Consider the following 16512-nt stretch of genomic DNA (forward strand, 5'->3'; position numbering starts at 1 on the left):
CTTCCTGCCGACTTCAACTCAAAAATATTTCACGAATCCGTTCATTCCTCAACCAAGAATCTGCAAAAACCCTAGTCCATGCCCTCATCATCTCTCGCCTTGACTACTGCAACCTCCTGCTCTGTGGCCTCCCCTCGAACACTCTCGCACCCCTCCAATCTATTCTAAACTCTGCTGCCCGACTAATCCACCTGTCCCCCCGCTATTCCCCAGCCTCTCCCCTCTGTCAATCCCTTCACTGGCTCCCCATTGCCCACAGACTCCAGTACAAAACCCTAACCATGACGTACAAAGCCATCCACAACCTGTCTCCTCCATACATCTGTGACCTTGTCTCCCGGTACTTACCTACACGCAACCTCCGATCCTCACAAGATCTCCTACTCTACTCCCCTCTTATCTTCTCTTCCCACAATCGTATACAAGATTTCTCTCGCGTATCACCCCTACTCTGGAACCCTCTATCACAACATATCAGACTCTCACCTACCATCGAAACCTTCAAAAAGAACCTGAAGACCCACCTCTTCTGACAAGCCTACAGCCTGCAGTAACCACCGATCGACCAAACCGCTGCATGACCAGCTCTACCCTCACCTACTGTATCCTCACCCATCCCTTGTAGATTGTGAGCCCTCACGGGCAGGGTCCTCACTCCTCCTGTACCAGTTATGACTTGTATTGTTTATGATTACTGTACTTGTTATTATGTATACCCCTCCTCACATGTAAAGCGCCATGGAATAAATGGCGCTATAACAATAATAATACAACTAATCTATGGAGATGGTAACATTCCCGTTTTTCATTCAGTTGCATAATCGTCTGCACATTAATAACTGCCCAATAACTCAGACATATGACTATATAAAGAAATGCACTATTTGCATATAGTATATTAGTGCTTGTCATTCCGGTGAAGTTTACATCACTTTCTCTGGGCGCATGTCCGTGTGCGCATGTCCGTGTAGGCATGTGTCACGTATAGAATGACTTCTCCGTGCAGGGCTGTGACACGTGACACACGCAGCACGTCCCATGACCACACTGAACGCCTTCACTCATGTTTGTCCCTCTCGGCGGTCCGTCTTCTTCCTAGCAGCGAAGAGAAGGGAGCGGATCAGGAAGTGGCGCTGCTCGGGCATGAGCGGAGGAGCCCGGAGCACGGCTAGCGAGCAGCGGCAGGTTTGGCTGTCCGTTTCCCTTACGCATTGCTGTAGAGAGAAGTTGTCTGTACAGCGCCGCTGTGTGTGGGGAGCAGTGTCCGCGCCAGACAGAAGTAGCCGAGTGTCGGTGGCTCCATGCTCCTGTACTGGGGCACGTGAGTCCTCCTCACCATGGTCTTCCATAGCCTGGACGTGGTCAGCTACTGGTCATGTCCCACCCTCCCTCCATGTGACTGCCCTGAGCGCTATGGAGGCAGCCTGAGCTGGCCAGGACCTCCTATGCCATGTGTAGCCCCCCTATGAGGATGTGGACCATGGCGCTCCTGTGACCCTTCTGACCGCCAGAATACTCGTTTCTCCAGGATAAGTCGTGAACTATCCAGCTTTGTGTCATGGGAGAAAACAGCCCAGAACTGGCCCTTATGTCTGAGGAGGAGGAGGAGGAGGGCATGTGCCCAAATGACAAGATGAGAAAGTGGTTCCTGGATAAAGGCGGGCGAGAGGTGCCCACAGTCTATGATACCACCACCGTCCTCATAGAGCAGGACCAGCAGCCATCAGAGGAAGATGATGATGACGAGGAGGAGGATGAGAGTAACCTTGGCTCCAAGCTTCCATTCCTCGATGCTGCTAATGAAGAAGGCCTATTGCTTATGTCCGAACAGGATGCCATGTCCCAAGGATACGTTCAGCACATCATTTCACCGGACCAGATCCACCTCACCATTAACCCTGGTTCAACTCCTATGCCCAGGAACATCGAGGGGGCCACACTGACTCTTCACTCCGAGTGCCCAGAAACCAAGCAGAAGGAGGTAATGCAGACACCAAAACTCTCTAATATCTTGTTCACTTCAAAGAAACTTTGAAATGCAAATATACCCAACTTTCTGCAACGTCTAGGTGCCAGGTCCTGGCATTCCACTTCCAGTTAGTGGTTGGTGCAGGAGACCTCTTCAGGTGCTGGCATGTTATCAGTGCAGTCTATGAAGGGGGCTGGCAGACTGGTCATTTTAGATGCTAAGCCAGCTGCCATCTCTCACAGCCAGCGCACACTGAGAAGGGGGCTGGCTTCGCTATAGAAATGAGCCAGTCTACCAGCTCCTTCTATGCACACACCACTGATGGTGGTTGGTAAGTTGTACATCGATCTATGTTAAACACATCTACACACTTTTGTTACTGGCCATCTGCTTAAAATGCACCATGAATCCATTAAGCCGAATACAACAACACTGATTGTGGGGGTCTTTAGCATGCCCCTATCAGTAGTACAGTGCCCTTCCTGGACGTTCTCTAGATGCCCTTATTTAAAATTCCTCTGTCTATATCTGGTTCTGGGTAATAATTTTCTTTATTACTAAAAGGTATACAGCATTCATCTTTACTGCAGTCTTGCCTTCATTATTAGCCTTTCCTCTTATAATAGTTAGTATATTCGATTTATTGTTTCTTTAGCTCCTTTTTTGTCAAATATTATGCAACCTAGTTTACATAGGTTTTCTCAAAACCATGGGGTATCCTTTACCCATCTCCAGCAATCTCAAGACTGACACTCCAGAGCCCCTTTTTGAATAGAGCAGAGGGGTACATTTTTGGCCTCTGCTCCATTCATTGTTGTTAAGACAGGAAATGGCTGAATCCGCTTTCCCTGGCATTCCCATACACAGTGGAGTAGAGGCTGAGGATGACCACTTCTGCTTTATTCATTGTTAGGCTGAGGTCACACAAGCGTATATTCTCATCTGAGAGAATCGTGTCTATTATGCTAATCACATTCTCATCAAACTGTGATCAGATTCTCTCAGATGAGAAGAAGATGGAGAAAAACATTTCTCCATTTCCTCTGTTGTCAGTCCTTGGAATCAGACTGCACTCAAATGTCATCTAAGTGCAGTCCAATATTTTGCAGGAACTCATCAACTTGCTTGGGCAAGTACAATCTAAATATCAACTCAAAAATCCTGTGCTTATTTATTTTATTTTTTTCCCCCGACCTGCTTTGTCTAAGGTAAAAAAAATTTGACATGCACGGCCCCATAGAAAAACATTTTTGCTAATGTGATCCGTTGCTTTGTCGGATCGCACTCAGACGGATAATACGAACTGTGCACGAGCCTTTAGTGAGACTGTAGGAAATAACTGAGTGCTGTATTCATCTTTCTCTGGCATTCCCTGACGGTAAGTGCAGCGGAGGCTGAGCATGTCCACTTCTGCTCCATTTAAAGGGAACCTGTCACCCCCAAAATCGAAGTTGAGCTAAGCCCACCGGCATCAGGGGCTTATCTACAGCATTCAGGAATGCTGTAGATAAGCCCCGATGTATTCTGAAAGATGAGAAAAAGAGGTTAGATTATACTCACCCAGGGGCGGTTCGAACCGGAGCCACCCATCTTCTTATGATGACGTCCTCTTCTGGTCTTCATGCTGCGGCTCCGGCGCAGGCATACTTTGTCCTGTTGAGGGCAGAGCAAAGTACTGCAGTGCGCAGGCGCCGGGAAAGGTCAGAGAGGCTCAGCACCTGCACACTGCAGTACTTTGCTCTGCCCTCAACAGACAAAGTACGCCTGCGCCGGAGCCGCAGCGTGAAGACCAGAAGAGGACGTCATCGTAAGAAGATGGGAGGCTCCGGTTCGAACCGCCCCTGGGTGAGTATAATCTAACCTCTTTTTCTCATCTTTCATGTTACATCAGGGGCTTATCTACAGCATTACAGAATGCTGTAGACAAGCCCCTGATGCTGGTGGGCTTAGCTCACCTTCGAGTTTGGGGGTGACAGGTTCCCTTTAAAGGGACTCTGTCACCTGAATTTGGAGGGAACAATCTTTAGCCACAGGGGCGGGGTTTTCGGGTGTTTGATTCACCCTTCCCTTACCCGCTGGCTGCATGCTGGCTGCAATATTGGATTGAAGTTCATTCTCTGTCCTCCGTAGTACATGCCTGCACAAGGTGCAATCTTGCCTTGCGCAGGCGTGTACTATGGAGCAGGGGTGTCAAACTGCATTCCTCGAGGGCCGCAAACAGGTCATGTTTTCAGGATTTCCTTGTATTGCACAGGTGATAATTTAATCACCTGCACAGAATGATTCCAGCACCTTGTGTAATGCAAAGGAAATCTTGAAAACACGCATGGTCTGCGGCCCTCGAGGAATGCAGTTTGACACCCCTGCTATGGAGGACAGAGAATGAACTTCAATCCAATATTGCAGCCAGCGGGTAAGGAAAGGGTGAATCAAACACCCGAAAACCGTGCCCCTAAGGCCAAAGATTGTTCCCTCCAAATTCCGGTGACAGAGTCCCTTTAAGAACGGGCACTGCAGGAGCCCTGTTCTTGGAAATCTTGAGTATTTTTCTCAGGATCGCTAGGGGCATCAGTGATTAAACATCCAGCGATCCGCGCAATAATCCCTACCCTATGGATAGCAGGTAACTTGTGTTTTTTGGAAATCCCTTTTTTAGCCCATTTTTTTTCACATGCCAGTTAGTCGCTGGTTATGACAGTTGGTCTTGGTGGCAAATATTTAATATGTTGCTGGTACCACTGCGATCCTTCCCAAAATGTTAATCCTCTCTTTCAGTGGTGCTATATAGATCTGTAAGGCAACATCATTCAATACTACCTGAAGACACAAAAGAGAATAGTAAAACCAAAAACACTCAGTTTGAAAAAATGTTGCAGTAATCCGCAAGTGCTAGTAAAAGATGTAAAAAAACAGGGTATTTGGTTGATACGTTTTTTGCAAAAATTGTATACTAAGCTGCTCTACCAATCTTCACGGTATACCCTTATCAGAGCAGTCCTAACTAATGTATGCAATCCCTATCTGATGTATTTAAAAACCTGATCATCTGTATATAACCTGTGTGAACAGGGTTCAGAGAGGAAAAATCCATGTGTGCATACAGGGTAGAACAGCTATTGTGCAGATAGCCCAAGAGGAGTGGTGGAACTCCCCAGTCTTGTAGACACAAGAGAACAATTATGGAAACAGGAACACATGGGCTACTTGCACAGTGAACAAGTCTGTAGGATCATGTTCACACACCACCAAGAAACCTGAAGACACAAAAGAGAATAGTAAAACCAAAAACACTCAGTTTGAAAAAATGTTGCAGTAATCCGCAAGTGCTAGTAAAAGATGTAAAAAACAGGGTATTTGGTTGATACGTTTTTTGCAAAAAATGTATCAACCAAATACCCTGTTTTTTACATCTTTTACTAGCACTTGCGGATTACTGCAACATTTTTTCAAACTGAGTGTTTTTGGTTTTACTATTCTCTTTTGTGTCTTCAGGTTTCTTGGTGGTGTGTGAACATGATCCTACAGACTTGTTCACTGTGCAAGTAGCCCATGTGTTCCTGTTTCCCTATCATTCAATACTACGACTTGTGTGCAAAAAAAAGCCCTCATATGTCGGTGTTGGCGGAAAATGTAAAAGTTATGGCTATTTGAAAAGTGGAGATTAAAAATAAAAAACTTTGTCTTTAAGGGGTCAAGTCACTACTTGTTTTTAGCGTTCATACATCCCCAAGGGACACCCTGCACTGTGACATAGAATTACTTTACAGTGGCTGTATCTTTCTGGTGTGTACAACAGCCTAAAGGTACCGTCACACATAACGATATCGTTGCTTTTTGTGACGTAGCAATGATATCGTTAATGAAATCGTTGTGTGACAGCGACCAACGATCAGGCCCCTGCTGGGAGATCGTTGGTCCCTGGGGAAAGTCCAGGACTTTATTTTGTCGCTGGATCTCCCGCTGACATCGCTGAATCGGCGTGTGTGACACCGATTCAGCGATGTCTTCACTGGTAACCAGGGTAAACATCGGGTTACTAAGCGCAGGGCCGCGCTTAGTAACCCGATGTTTACCCTGGTTACCGTTGTAAATGTCAAAAAACAAACACTACATACTTACATTCCTGGTGTCTGGTCATGTCCCTCGCCTTCAGCTTCCCGCACTGACTGGTGAGCGCCGGCCGGCCGTAAAGCAGAGCACAGCGGTGACGTCACCGCTGTACTTTACGGCCAACGCTCAGTCAGTGCTGGAAGCTGAAGGCGAGGGACGTGACCAGACACCGGGAATGTAAGTATGTAGTGTTTTTTTTTTTACATTTACAACGGTAACCAGGGTAAACATCGGGTTACTAAGCGCGGCCCTGCGCTTAGTAACCCGATGTTTACCCTGGTTACTCGGGGACTTCAGGATCGATGGTCACTGGAGAGCTGTCTGTGTGACAGCTCTCCAGCGACCAAACAGCGACGCTGCAGCGATCAACACCGTTGTCGGTATCGCTGCAGCGTCGCTTAGTGTGACGGTACCTTAAGGCTGGGGTGACACTTTCGATTTCAATGAACTCAACCTATTGTAAAAATATCGCAGATAAAATATTCTTGACAGCCGCACCAAAAGCTGACAATAGGTTTTGCCTTAGGAAGCCTTGACTGGCTGAATAAAATACTGTATGTGTGAGTGATACATGGTGGTGATGCAGATGAATGGCCCTCTTTATTGGTTAGAGGAGACTCTCTTCTTCAATGCCAACATAGGACATTTGCTTATATCCACAAAAACAATCTCTGGAATACAGAATACGGTGCCTGACTCTAAGAGATAGCTGTCCTAACGGGGCAATTTATTCACAACTATAGAAAAAGTTGTATCCAGTAGTTACCAGGAATCGTTTTCCAACATGTCTTGGAGTTCCCAGAGGTGCTGAGCACTTGTTGGCTGGTTTGCCTTCATTCTGCAGTCCAACTCATCCCAAACATCTCAGTTGCGTGGCTGTGGAGGCCATGTTGGGTAAATGTGCCTTATTTAGAATAAATCACCAGCAAGCAAAGCACCTCCAAACCATCACACCTACTCCTGAATGCTTCACAGTAAGCACCACTCAAGTAGAAATGTTCCGCTCACCTTTCTGCAACTCATAAAGACTTGCTGGTTGGTACCAAACATTTAAAAATGTTGACTCCTGACAAAGTACAAATTTCCACTGGTCTAATGTCCAGTTCTTGTGTTGGTTGGTCCAAACAAGTCTCTTGTGATCCCTAGAGGCACCTTTAGATCAATACTACTATAAGGGTGTGTGTATTAAATATGTGCATTTGGGTATATATGCATATGTGTAGGCAGATTTTATTACATCGGAAGTACAGTTGATATGTCTATATCCTTGCACATTGTTGGAACACTGGACAATACCAGGAAGCAGCGTAGGCAGTGCACGTAGTGTGTATATATAAAAGTACCTGTCTGCTCCCAACAAAAAAAAGTTACTGTATATTCTTGAGTATAAGCCGACCCGAGTATAAGCCAATCCACTTAATTTTGCCACAAAAAACGGGGAAAACTTAATGACTCGAGTATAAGCCTAGGGTGGAAAATGCAGCAGCTACCGGTAAATTTCAAAAATAAAAATAGATACCAATAATAGTAAAATTAATTGAGACATCAGTAGGTTACGGTAAGTGTTCTTGAATATCTATATTGAATTAGGAGCCCCATATAATGCTCAATACAGTTTATGATGGGCCCCATAAGATGCTGCATATTAAAATATGCCCCATATACTGCTGCACAAAGGTTAATAATGGCCCCATAAGATGCTCCATAGAGACATTTGCCCAATATAATGCTGCACAAATGTTGATTATGGCCCCATAAGATGCTCCAGAGATATTTGCCCCATATAATGCTGCACAAACGTTGATTATGGCCCCATAAGATGCTCCATATAGATATTTGCCCCATACAATGCTGCACAATAGTTGATTATGGCCCCATAAGATGCTCCATAAAGATATTTGCTGCATATAGTGCTGCACAAACGTTGATTATGACCCGATAAGATGCTCCATACAGATATTTGCCCCATATGCTGTTGCTGCGATTAAAAAAAAAAAAAAAAAATGACATACTCACCTCTCGTCTCTCAGGCCCCTGGCACTTGCTATATTCACCGGTCCTTGTTCCGGCGCCGCTGTGTCTTCCACGTCCTCTGCACTAACGTTCAGGCAGAGGGCGCGGACTAACCACGTCATCACGCCCTTTGACCTGAGCGTCACTGCAGAGGACGCGGAAGACGGAGCGGCGCCCGGAACGAGGACCTGGTGAATATCGCACAGTGCTCCCCCTCCCCATTATACTCACCTGCTCCCGGCACGGTCCCTGGCAACTTCCCTGATAGTCTTCTCCAGACGCTGACAGCTTCTTCCAGCGTTGAGCGGTCACTGTTACCGCTCATTACAGTAATGAATATGTGGCTCCACCCCTATGGGAGTGGAGTGAGGTCCATATTCATTACTGTAATGAGTGGTACCATGTGACCGCTCAATGCTGGAAGAAGCTGTCAGCGCCCGGAGATGCAGGGACAGTGCCAGGAGCAGGTGAGTATGTCACAGCCGCTGCTCCCCCTCCCCCGCCGACCACCCTGGGACAACGTCTTGAGTATAAGCCGAGAGGGGCACTTTCAGCCTAAAAAAATGGGCTGAAAATCTCGGCTTATACTCGAGTATATACGGTATATATTTAATTTCTGGTTTGTATAATATGTTATGGCATTTGTTATGCCTGATTTCTAGGAAATGAGAAGAGGAAGCAAAATCTTGCAGAGTACACAAAAATAGCTGTTAAGCAAGTCTGTATTCACAAGGATTTTTTACTGCTTACTTGTAACTTTCCATCTAGAAGGAGAATGATGGAATATTACGGAACTAACTGATCACCACAATTAATTTAAAAACTATCTGTATGTACCCGTGCGTCTTTCGCAGACAAGTCCAGCAATACCTGTACATGGCCAGTCCGCTCCTCCATTACTAAGAAATCAATGTTTGAATCAATATGCAAAGCAGGCTGTAGTGTTTTTGGCCCATGGAAGCTCTCCCAATTCAATTTTCCACTGCCATATCTTCCTTGTCTGGCAGCTCCCTTGTTGTGTGACTTCAGGCAGAGGAGCAGTAGTCAAGGAGGAGGCGCTGAGCGGTGACTACGGGCAGTGACCACGCGTTGGGACCAGTTTCTAAGGGCATATTGATTCAAACGCTGCTTTCTCAGTAATGGAGGAGCCGACCGGCTCCATGTAAAGGTACCGCTGAACCTGTCTTAGCAAGAACTACATGCACAAAAGAGTTTGGGGGCTGGGGGTTCTTCTGCTAGATTTCCTATAAGTGCCAAGCTGCTACCTAGTCTATTGCACCTCATTATATCATATGCAGTCATGAGGAAAGCTAAGTACACCCTCTTTTTTATTCTATGTTTTTTTTTTAAAAAATCTTGTCCTTAGAAGTTAGATGGTATTGGTTAAATGCATCCTCAATTGAACAACAATACATGAGAAATTACATTGTGTAGTTTCTTATTTAACAAAAACTAAGTACACCCCATGAATCCATAGCTTGTGGAATTACCTTTGACAGCTGTTAAGTACGGTAAACTATTGAGAATTAAGTCTATCAGTCTCTCACATCGCCCTGGAATATTTTTGGACCACTCTTCTTTACAACGTTGCTTAACCTATCACCAATCTGGAGCTGCCCTTTTCATATTCATTAAGAGTGGGCAACCCCAGACTGGTGATTTTTCTAAATAAAAGTTAGTCCAAAACGCACAGAAGGCAACGTAATGCCCCGTGAAAGGGCCGGCTGTATAGCAAAAGTGTGGCCCAAACGTTTTAAGTCTTGTGCGTTCTCTTAAGCATTTTGCGATAAATCCGTGCTGCTGCACAGTTTATTAAGCAGTGAGTAAAGAGTAAAGGTACTTTCACACATAACGATATCGTTAGGGATATCGTTGCAACGTCACGCTTTTTGTGACGTAGCAACGATCCCGCTAACGATATCTTTGTGTGACAGCGACCAACAATCAGGCCCCTGCTGGGAGATCGTTGGTCGCTGGGGAATGATCAGGACCTTTTTTGGTCGCTGATCACCCCGCTGTCATCGCTAGATCGGCGTGTGTGACGCTGATCTAGCGATGTGTTCACCTGTAACCAGGGTAAACATCGGGTTACTAAGTGCAGGGCCACGCTTAGGCTATGTTCACATTTGCGTTGTGCGGTGCTGCGTCAGCGACGCAACGCACAATGCATGCAAAAATGCATGCAAAACGCAGCTTTTTGTGACGCATGCGTTCATTTTTGCATGATTTTTGGCACAGAAAAAACTGCATCATGCAGTGTTTTCTGTTGCGCCAAAATGACGCATGCGTCACAAAGCGCAAGACAACGCATGTCTATGCGCCACCCATGTTAAATATAGGGGCGCATGACGCATGCGTCGCCGCGGCTGCGCCCGACGCAGCCCCGCACAACGCTAATGTGAACTTAGCCTAAATAACCCGATATTTACCCTGGTTACCATTGTAAAAGTAAAAAAAAAAAAACACTACATACTCACATTCCGATGTCTGTCACGTCCCCCGTTGTCAGCGCCGGCCGTAAAGCAGAGCACAGCGGTGACGTCACCGCTCTGCTTTACGGCCGGCGCTTACACAGTGCAGGGAAGCTGACGCCATGCATCAGTGCTAGGTTAGTGCAAAGAGTGATATCTCATGTGTTCACGGTCAGAGTGGCCATGGAGGCTTGTGGGATCCCATTCTGCATGCTGGAATCCCACAACCTGGAAGTTTGGGCTCAACTTTCCCTAGAAAGTTACCGTAAGTCCTTTAGTGGGGTATTTGGCAGTGTTCTTTGTAACTATTAAATAACTAGATGGTAGCCCGATTCTAATGCATCGGGTATTCTAGAATATGTATGTAGTTTATTTATGAAGACGTCAGAATAAAGCAATGAATACACAGGATTCAGCCGGCCGCGACCAATTAGCGAAGCATGGTTGAAATCTCGCGTGAATTTGTGGCCGGACTGGGTCAGTCACTGATAGTTTGCGGCCGGCCGGGCGCGACCAATTAGTGAAGCCAGGGCCAGCTCCAGGTTTTTGAGGGCCCCGGGCGAGAGTCTGACAGCCCACGTAGCATATAGCAGAGCCCATGTAGTATATAGCACAGTCCACGTAGTATATAGCACAGTCCACGTAGTATATAGCACAGTCCACGTGGTATATAGCACAGTCCACGTGGTATATAGCACAGTCCACGTGGTATATAGCACAGTCCACGTAGTATATAGCACAGTCCACGTAGTATATAGCACAGGCCACGTAGTATATAGCACAGGCCACGTAGTGTAGAGCACAGGCCACGTAGTATATAACAGCCCACGCTGTATATAACAGCCCATGTAGTGTATAGCAATGTGGGCACCATATCCCTGTGAAAAAAAGAATTAAAATAAAAATCAGTTATATACTCACCTTTCGGCGGCCCCCCGGTTCCAGGCCAGCCCTTTAGCGATGCTCCTCGTGACGCTTCGTTCCCAGTAATGCCTTGCGGCAATAAACCGTGATCATGAAGCGGTCTCGCAAGACCGCTACGTCATCTGGGGTCATTGCCGCAATGCTTTCTTGGGACTGGAGCATCGCGAGGAGCGGGAAAGGCTGCCGTGGACGCCGGAAGGTGAGAATATAATGTTTTTTAAATTATTATTATTATTAACGTTATATGTTTTTACTATTGATGCTGCATACATAGGCAGCATCAATAGTAAAAAGTGAAGCGGTGTTTAAATCCCGCCCCAATATCCCTGATTGGTCGCGGCCGGCCGCGACCAATCAGTAACAGGCGCAGTCCGGCCGTGAATTGGCGCGGGATTTGAACCACGCTTCACTGATTGGTCGCGCACTGTGTTTATATCCCGCGCCTTGGTCGCGGCCTACCGGGCAAGACCAATCGGTGAAGCGTGGTTCAAATCGCTGATTGGTCGCGGCCAGCTGGAGACGCTTCGTTCCCAGTAATGCCTTGCGGCAATAACCCGTGATGATGTAGCGGTTTCGCGAGACCGCTACGTCCTCTCCGGTCATTGCTGCAATGGATTCTAGGGACCGGAGCGTCGCGAGGAGCGGGAAAGGCTGGCGCGGATGCCGGAAGGTGAGAATATAATGTTGTTTTTTATTTTTAACATTATATCTTTTTACTATTGATGCTGCATAGGCAGCATCAATAGTAAAAAAAAAAAAAAAAAAAAAAAAAAAAAGTGAAGTGTGTAAATATCGCTGATTGGTCACGGCCGGCCGGGCGCGACCAATCAGCAACGCAGGATTTCCGTTACAGACGTAAGTTACAGACAAACAGACGGAAGTGGACCTTAGACAAATATATATTTATTAGAAAAGGGCACCGCAGATTGAGGGGTGAGGTCTGGGCCATTGCAACACTTTGATTCTTTTATTTCTCGGCCATTGTTATATACGGTAGATTTGCTCATAATCACTGGAGGTGTAAAGACAAATGGCCATTTTAAGGGGACTTCTCAAACTACCTAAATGTTTACCCCTTTCAGAAAGTTTTATAAATGATTGGCTAATGTGTATAGCTTCTTCTTGTTTTGCAGGTGAAGCGCTATCAGTGCACGTTTGAAGGCTGCCTTCGTACATACAGCACAGCGGGCAATCTGCGCACCCATCAGAAAACACACCGAGGGGAATACACTTTTGTATGCAATCAGGAGGGCTGTGGGAAGGCGTTTCTTACCTCATACAGCCTCAAGATCCATGTTCGAGTGCACACTAAGGAAAAGCCTTTTGAATGTGATGTGCAAGGCTGTGAAAAAGCCTTTAATACCCTATACAGGTGAGAATCGCATGTGGTGTCCAAGGAAATCTAAATAAAGTAAATGTTTATTTTTTCAAAAAGTTTTCGAGATTAAAGCTGGACTCAAAATAAGCCTTTCCTATATCATAGAGGGTAACGTTGGTTGTTTAGGAACAGAAACTTTACTTAGTGGTCTTTATTTAAAGAATCAGTGATGGGCGAAGAATCAACCACACATGGTTCAGGCTTGAATCTTTAAATCGGCTGTCGATGAGCAACTTTGCTTTTCCTCATGGGGTTTGTATAATGCAGAACTTCATTTTAGACAACCCCAACTCTCTCGTGTCCCCCTCACCACCCCAAACAAGACATATTACTTCCATAGGTAAAGTGACTCTGTGATTACTGCAGATCTAACTGTTGTTCAGTTGACAGTCTGTTATCCTTGCCATGTGTAAGGAAAGCAAGGTGTATCTTCTAAATATACAATAATTTGTGTGCCCAGCCTATAGATCAGCTTGTTGTTTGTTTCTCAATTTAATGACGCTGTTGATTTTTTAATGACTATGTCATGTAGGTAATGAATGTAGAGGAACAAAGCGAAGGAGAACAGCTCAACAAATAAATTGCCCTTTTCATCTCTGGATAATAGTCATTTCTTAGGCTACGTTCACATTGGCGTTCCGCCAATGTGCGTCGCTGTTGCGCCGGCGACGCAGCGGCGACGCGCCCCTATGTTTAACATAGGGGACGCGTGCGTTGTTTTGGTGGCGTTTTTCGCCACGTGCGTCGGACGCAAGAAAAAGCTACATTGTAGCATTTTCTGTGCGTCCGATTTTCGTCAAAAACGACACACGCGTCGCAAAACGCGCGCGTTTTTACGTGCGTCGCGCGTTGCGTCGCCGACGCAGGGCGGCGCAACGCTAGTGTGAACCTAGCCTTATGGATAATTATAGCTGTTACTGTCTCCCGTTTGTCCTTGCCTACATGTTGGTTTGTTTTTTGTTTTTTTCTGTATAGAGTAGTTAAAATTTTCTACATTATTTCAGCCGACACCTAACCTAATCGTGGTGACCTTTCCTCAGCGCAGTGTTCTGTTTTAGAAATATACAGTGTCATGTAAAAGTTAGGGCACCTCTGGTCAAATGAAATGATATCTAAAAGGGCTAAAATTAAAGATGACGTATTTCCTTTTGTATTTTAAGCAAGCATATCGTATTTTTCGGACTATAAGACGCATCTAAGTTTTAGAGGGAATAAAAAAATTGAAGTAAAAAATGTGGTCATGACTCACTGTTATGACTGAGGGAGGATCTGCTGCTGACACTCTTATAGTGTAATGTCCGCCAATATCCCCCTGGTATATATATCCCCACCCAGGTATATATGGCACCCTATCCAGTATCCGTGGCCACCATCATGGTGCACACTTTAAAAAAAAAAAAAAAAGATTCTACTCACCTTTCTTCCTCTCCCTCGCAATGCTACGTACTAAACTGATGCCAGCAGCTGATTTCAACGTGTAAAAGCACATGACGTCACTGCCATGTGCCCTCACACTCGGAGATCTGATGCTGGAGTATACACTGCTCTCCATGCCCTGGACTATGGGCGTGGGGAGCAGTGAATATTCATTCTGTTTAATAGCGGGCACAATGTTAGTTGCAGACACCGGCTTCCTGGAGCTGCTGGGTGATCACGTGTGCCCGCTATTGAATGAATATTCACTGTTCCCACGCCCATAGTCCCTCCCACCTCTATGCACCGGTTTTAGTGCAAAGAGGTGGGAAGGACTTTGACCGTGAGGAGCAGTGAATATTAATTTTCTTAAGCAGAGGGCACGGTGTTGGCTGCAGTCGCCAGCTCCTGCCTGCTGTGACCCGCTGCTCTGCCTCTGCTGACCTCCCTCCCCCACCCATCCTCAGCCACACTGTAATATAAGGTACATCTGAACTACAGTATATGACGCACCCCCCACTTTCCTTCAAAATTTTGGAGGAAAAAAGTGTGCTTATAGTCCGGAAAATAGGATGTCTATAATATAGCTGTATGAAAAAGTCTTTGCCTCCTTCCTGATTTCCTATTCTTCTGTATGTTTGTCACATTTTAAATGTTTCAGATCACCAAGCAAATTCAAATACTAGACAAATGTAACACAAGTAAACACAGAATGCAGCTTTTAAATTAAGTCTTTATTATTATTATTATGGAAAAAAGCAATCCAAACCTACAGGGCCCTGTGTGAAAAAGTGATTGCCCCCTAAACCTAATAACTCTTTGGGCCACCCTTACCAGCAACAACTGCAATCAAGTGTTTGCGACAACTGGCAATGAGTCTTTTACAATTCTCTGGAGGAATTCTGGCCCACTCATCTTTGTAGAATTGTTTTAATTCAGCCACATTGGAGGGCTTCCAAGCATGAACTGCCTTTTTAAGGTCATGCCACAGCATCTGTCAGATTAAGGTCAGGACTAAAGGTACCTTCACACTGAACGATATCGCTAGAGATCCGTGACGTTGCAGCGTCCTGGCTAGCGATATCGTTCAGTTTGACACGCAGCAGCAATCAGGATCCTGCTGTGATGTCGTTGGTCGCTGCAGAAAGTCCAGAACTTTATTTCGTCGCTGGACTCCCTGCAGACATCGCTGAATCGGCGTGTGTGACGCCGATTCAGCGATGTCTTCGCTGGTAACCAGGGTAAACATCGGGTTACTAAGCGCAGGGCTGCGCTTAGTAACCCGATGTTTACCCTGGTTACCAGCGTAAAAGTAAAAAAAAACAAACACTACATACTTACCTTCCGCTGTCTGTCCCCGGCGCTGTGCTTCTCTGCACTGGCTGTGAGCGCCGGCCAGCCGGAAAGCACAGCGGTGACGTCACCGCTCTGCTTTCCGGCCGCTGTGCTCACAGTCAGTGCAGGAAAGCACAGCGCCGGGGACAGACAGCGGAAGGTAAGTATGTAGTGTTTTTTTTTTTTTTACTTTTACGCTGGTAACCAGGGTAAACATCGGGTTACTAAGCGCGGCCCTACGCTTAGTAACCCAATGTTTACCCTGGTTACCGGCATCGTTGGTCGCTGGAGAGCGGTCTGTGTGACAGCTCTCCAGCGACCAAACAGCGACGCTGCAGCGATCAACATCGTTGTCGGTATCGCTGCAGCGTCGCTGAGTGTGAAGGTACCTTTAGACTAGGCCACTCCAAATTCTTAATTTTGTTTTTCCTAAGCCATTTAGAGGTGGACTCGCTGTTTTGTTTTGGATCATTGTTTTGCTGCATAACCCAAGTGTGCTTCAGCTTGAGGTCATGACAGATGGCCGGACATTCTCCTTCAGGATTTTTTTGGTAGACAGCAGAATTCATGGTTCCATTTACCACAGCAAGTCTCCCAGGTCCTGAAGCAGCAAAACCTCCCCAGATCATCACACAACCACCACCATATTTTACTATTGCTATGATGTTCCTTTTCTGAAATGCTGTCACATTTAGCCAGATTTATTGGGATATACACCTTCCAAAAAGTTCAACTTTTGTCTCATCAGTCCACAGAGTATTCTCCCAAAAGTCTTGGGGATCATGAAGATGTTTTCTGGCAAAAATGAGACAAGCCTTTTATGTTCTTATTGCTCAACAGTGGTTTTCGACTTGAAACTCTGCCATGCAGGCCATTTTTGCCCAGTCTTTCTTATGGTG

The 16512-nt window shown here is 45.9% G+C and overlaps 1 protein-coding gene across 2 annotated transcripts in view; it reads left to right on the plus strand.

Moving 5' to 3' along the window:
• Positions 1–1059: 1059 nt before the first annotated feature.
• Positions 1060–16512, plus strand: part of MTF1 (metal regulatory transcription factor 1) — a 40018-nt gene continuing 24565 nt past the window's right edge. The window contains exons 1-2 of one of the 2 annotated variants that reach the window (XM_069757109.1): positions 1060–1981; positions 12621–12859. In XM_069757109.1, coding sequence (XP_069613210.1) covers positions 1559–1981; positions 12621–12859 — 662 coding nt within the window. In that variant the 5' untranslated portion in view covers positions 1060–1558. The remainder of the gene's footprint in view (positions 1982–12620; positions 12860–16512) is intronic. The other variant, XM_069757110.1, reaches the window with a different exon arrangement.

The sequence above is a fragment of the Ranitomeya imitator genome, chromosome 3, assembly GCF_032444005.1.
Source record: "Ranitomeya imitator isolate aRanImi1 chromosome 3, aRanImi1.pri, whole genome shotgun sequence".
NCBI classification, from domain to species: Eukaryota; Metazoa; Chordata; class Amphibia; order Anura; family Dendrobatidae; genus Ranitomeya; species Ranitomeya imitator.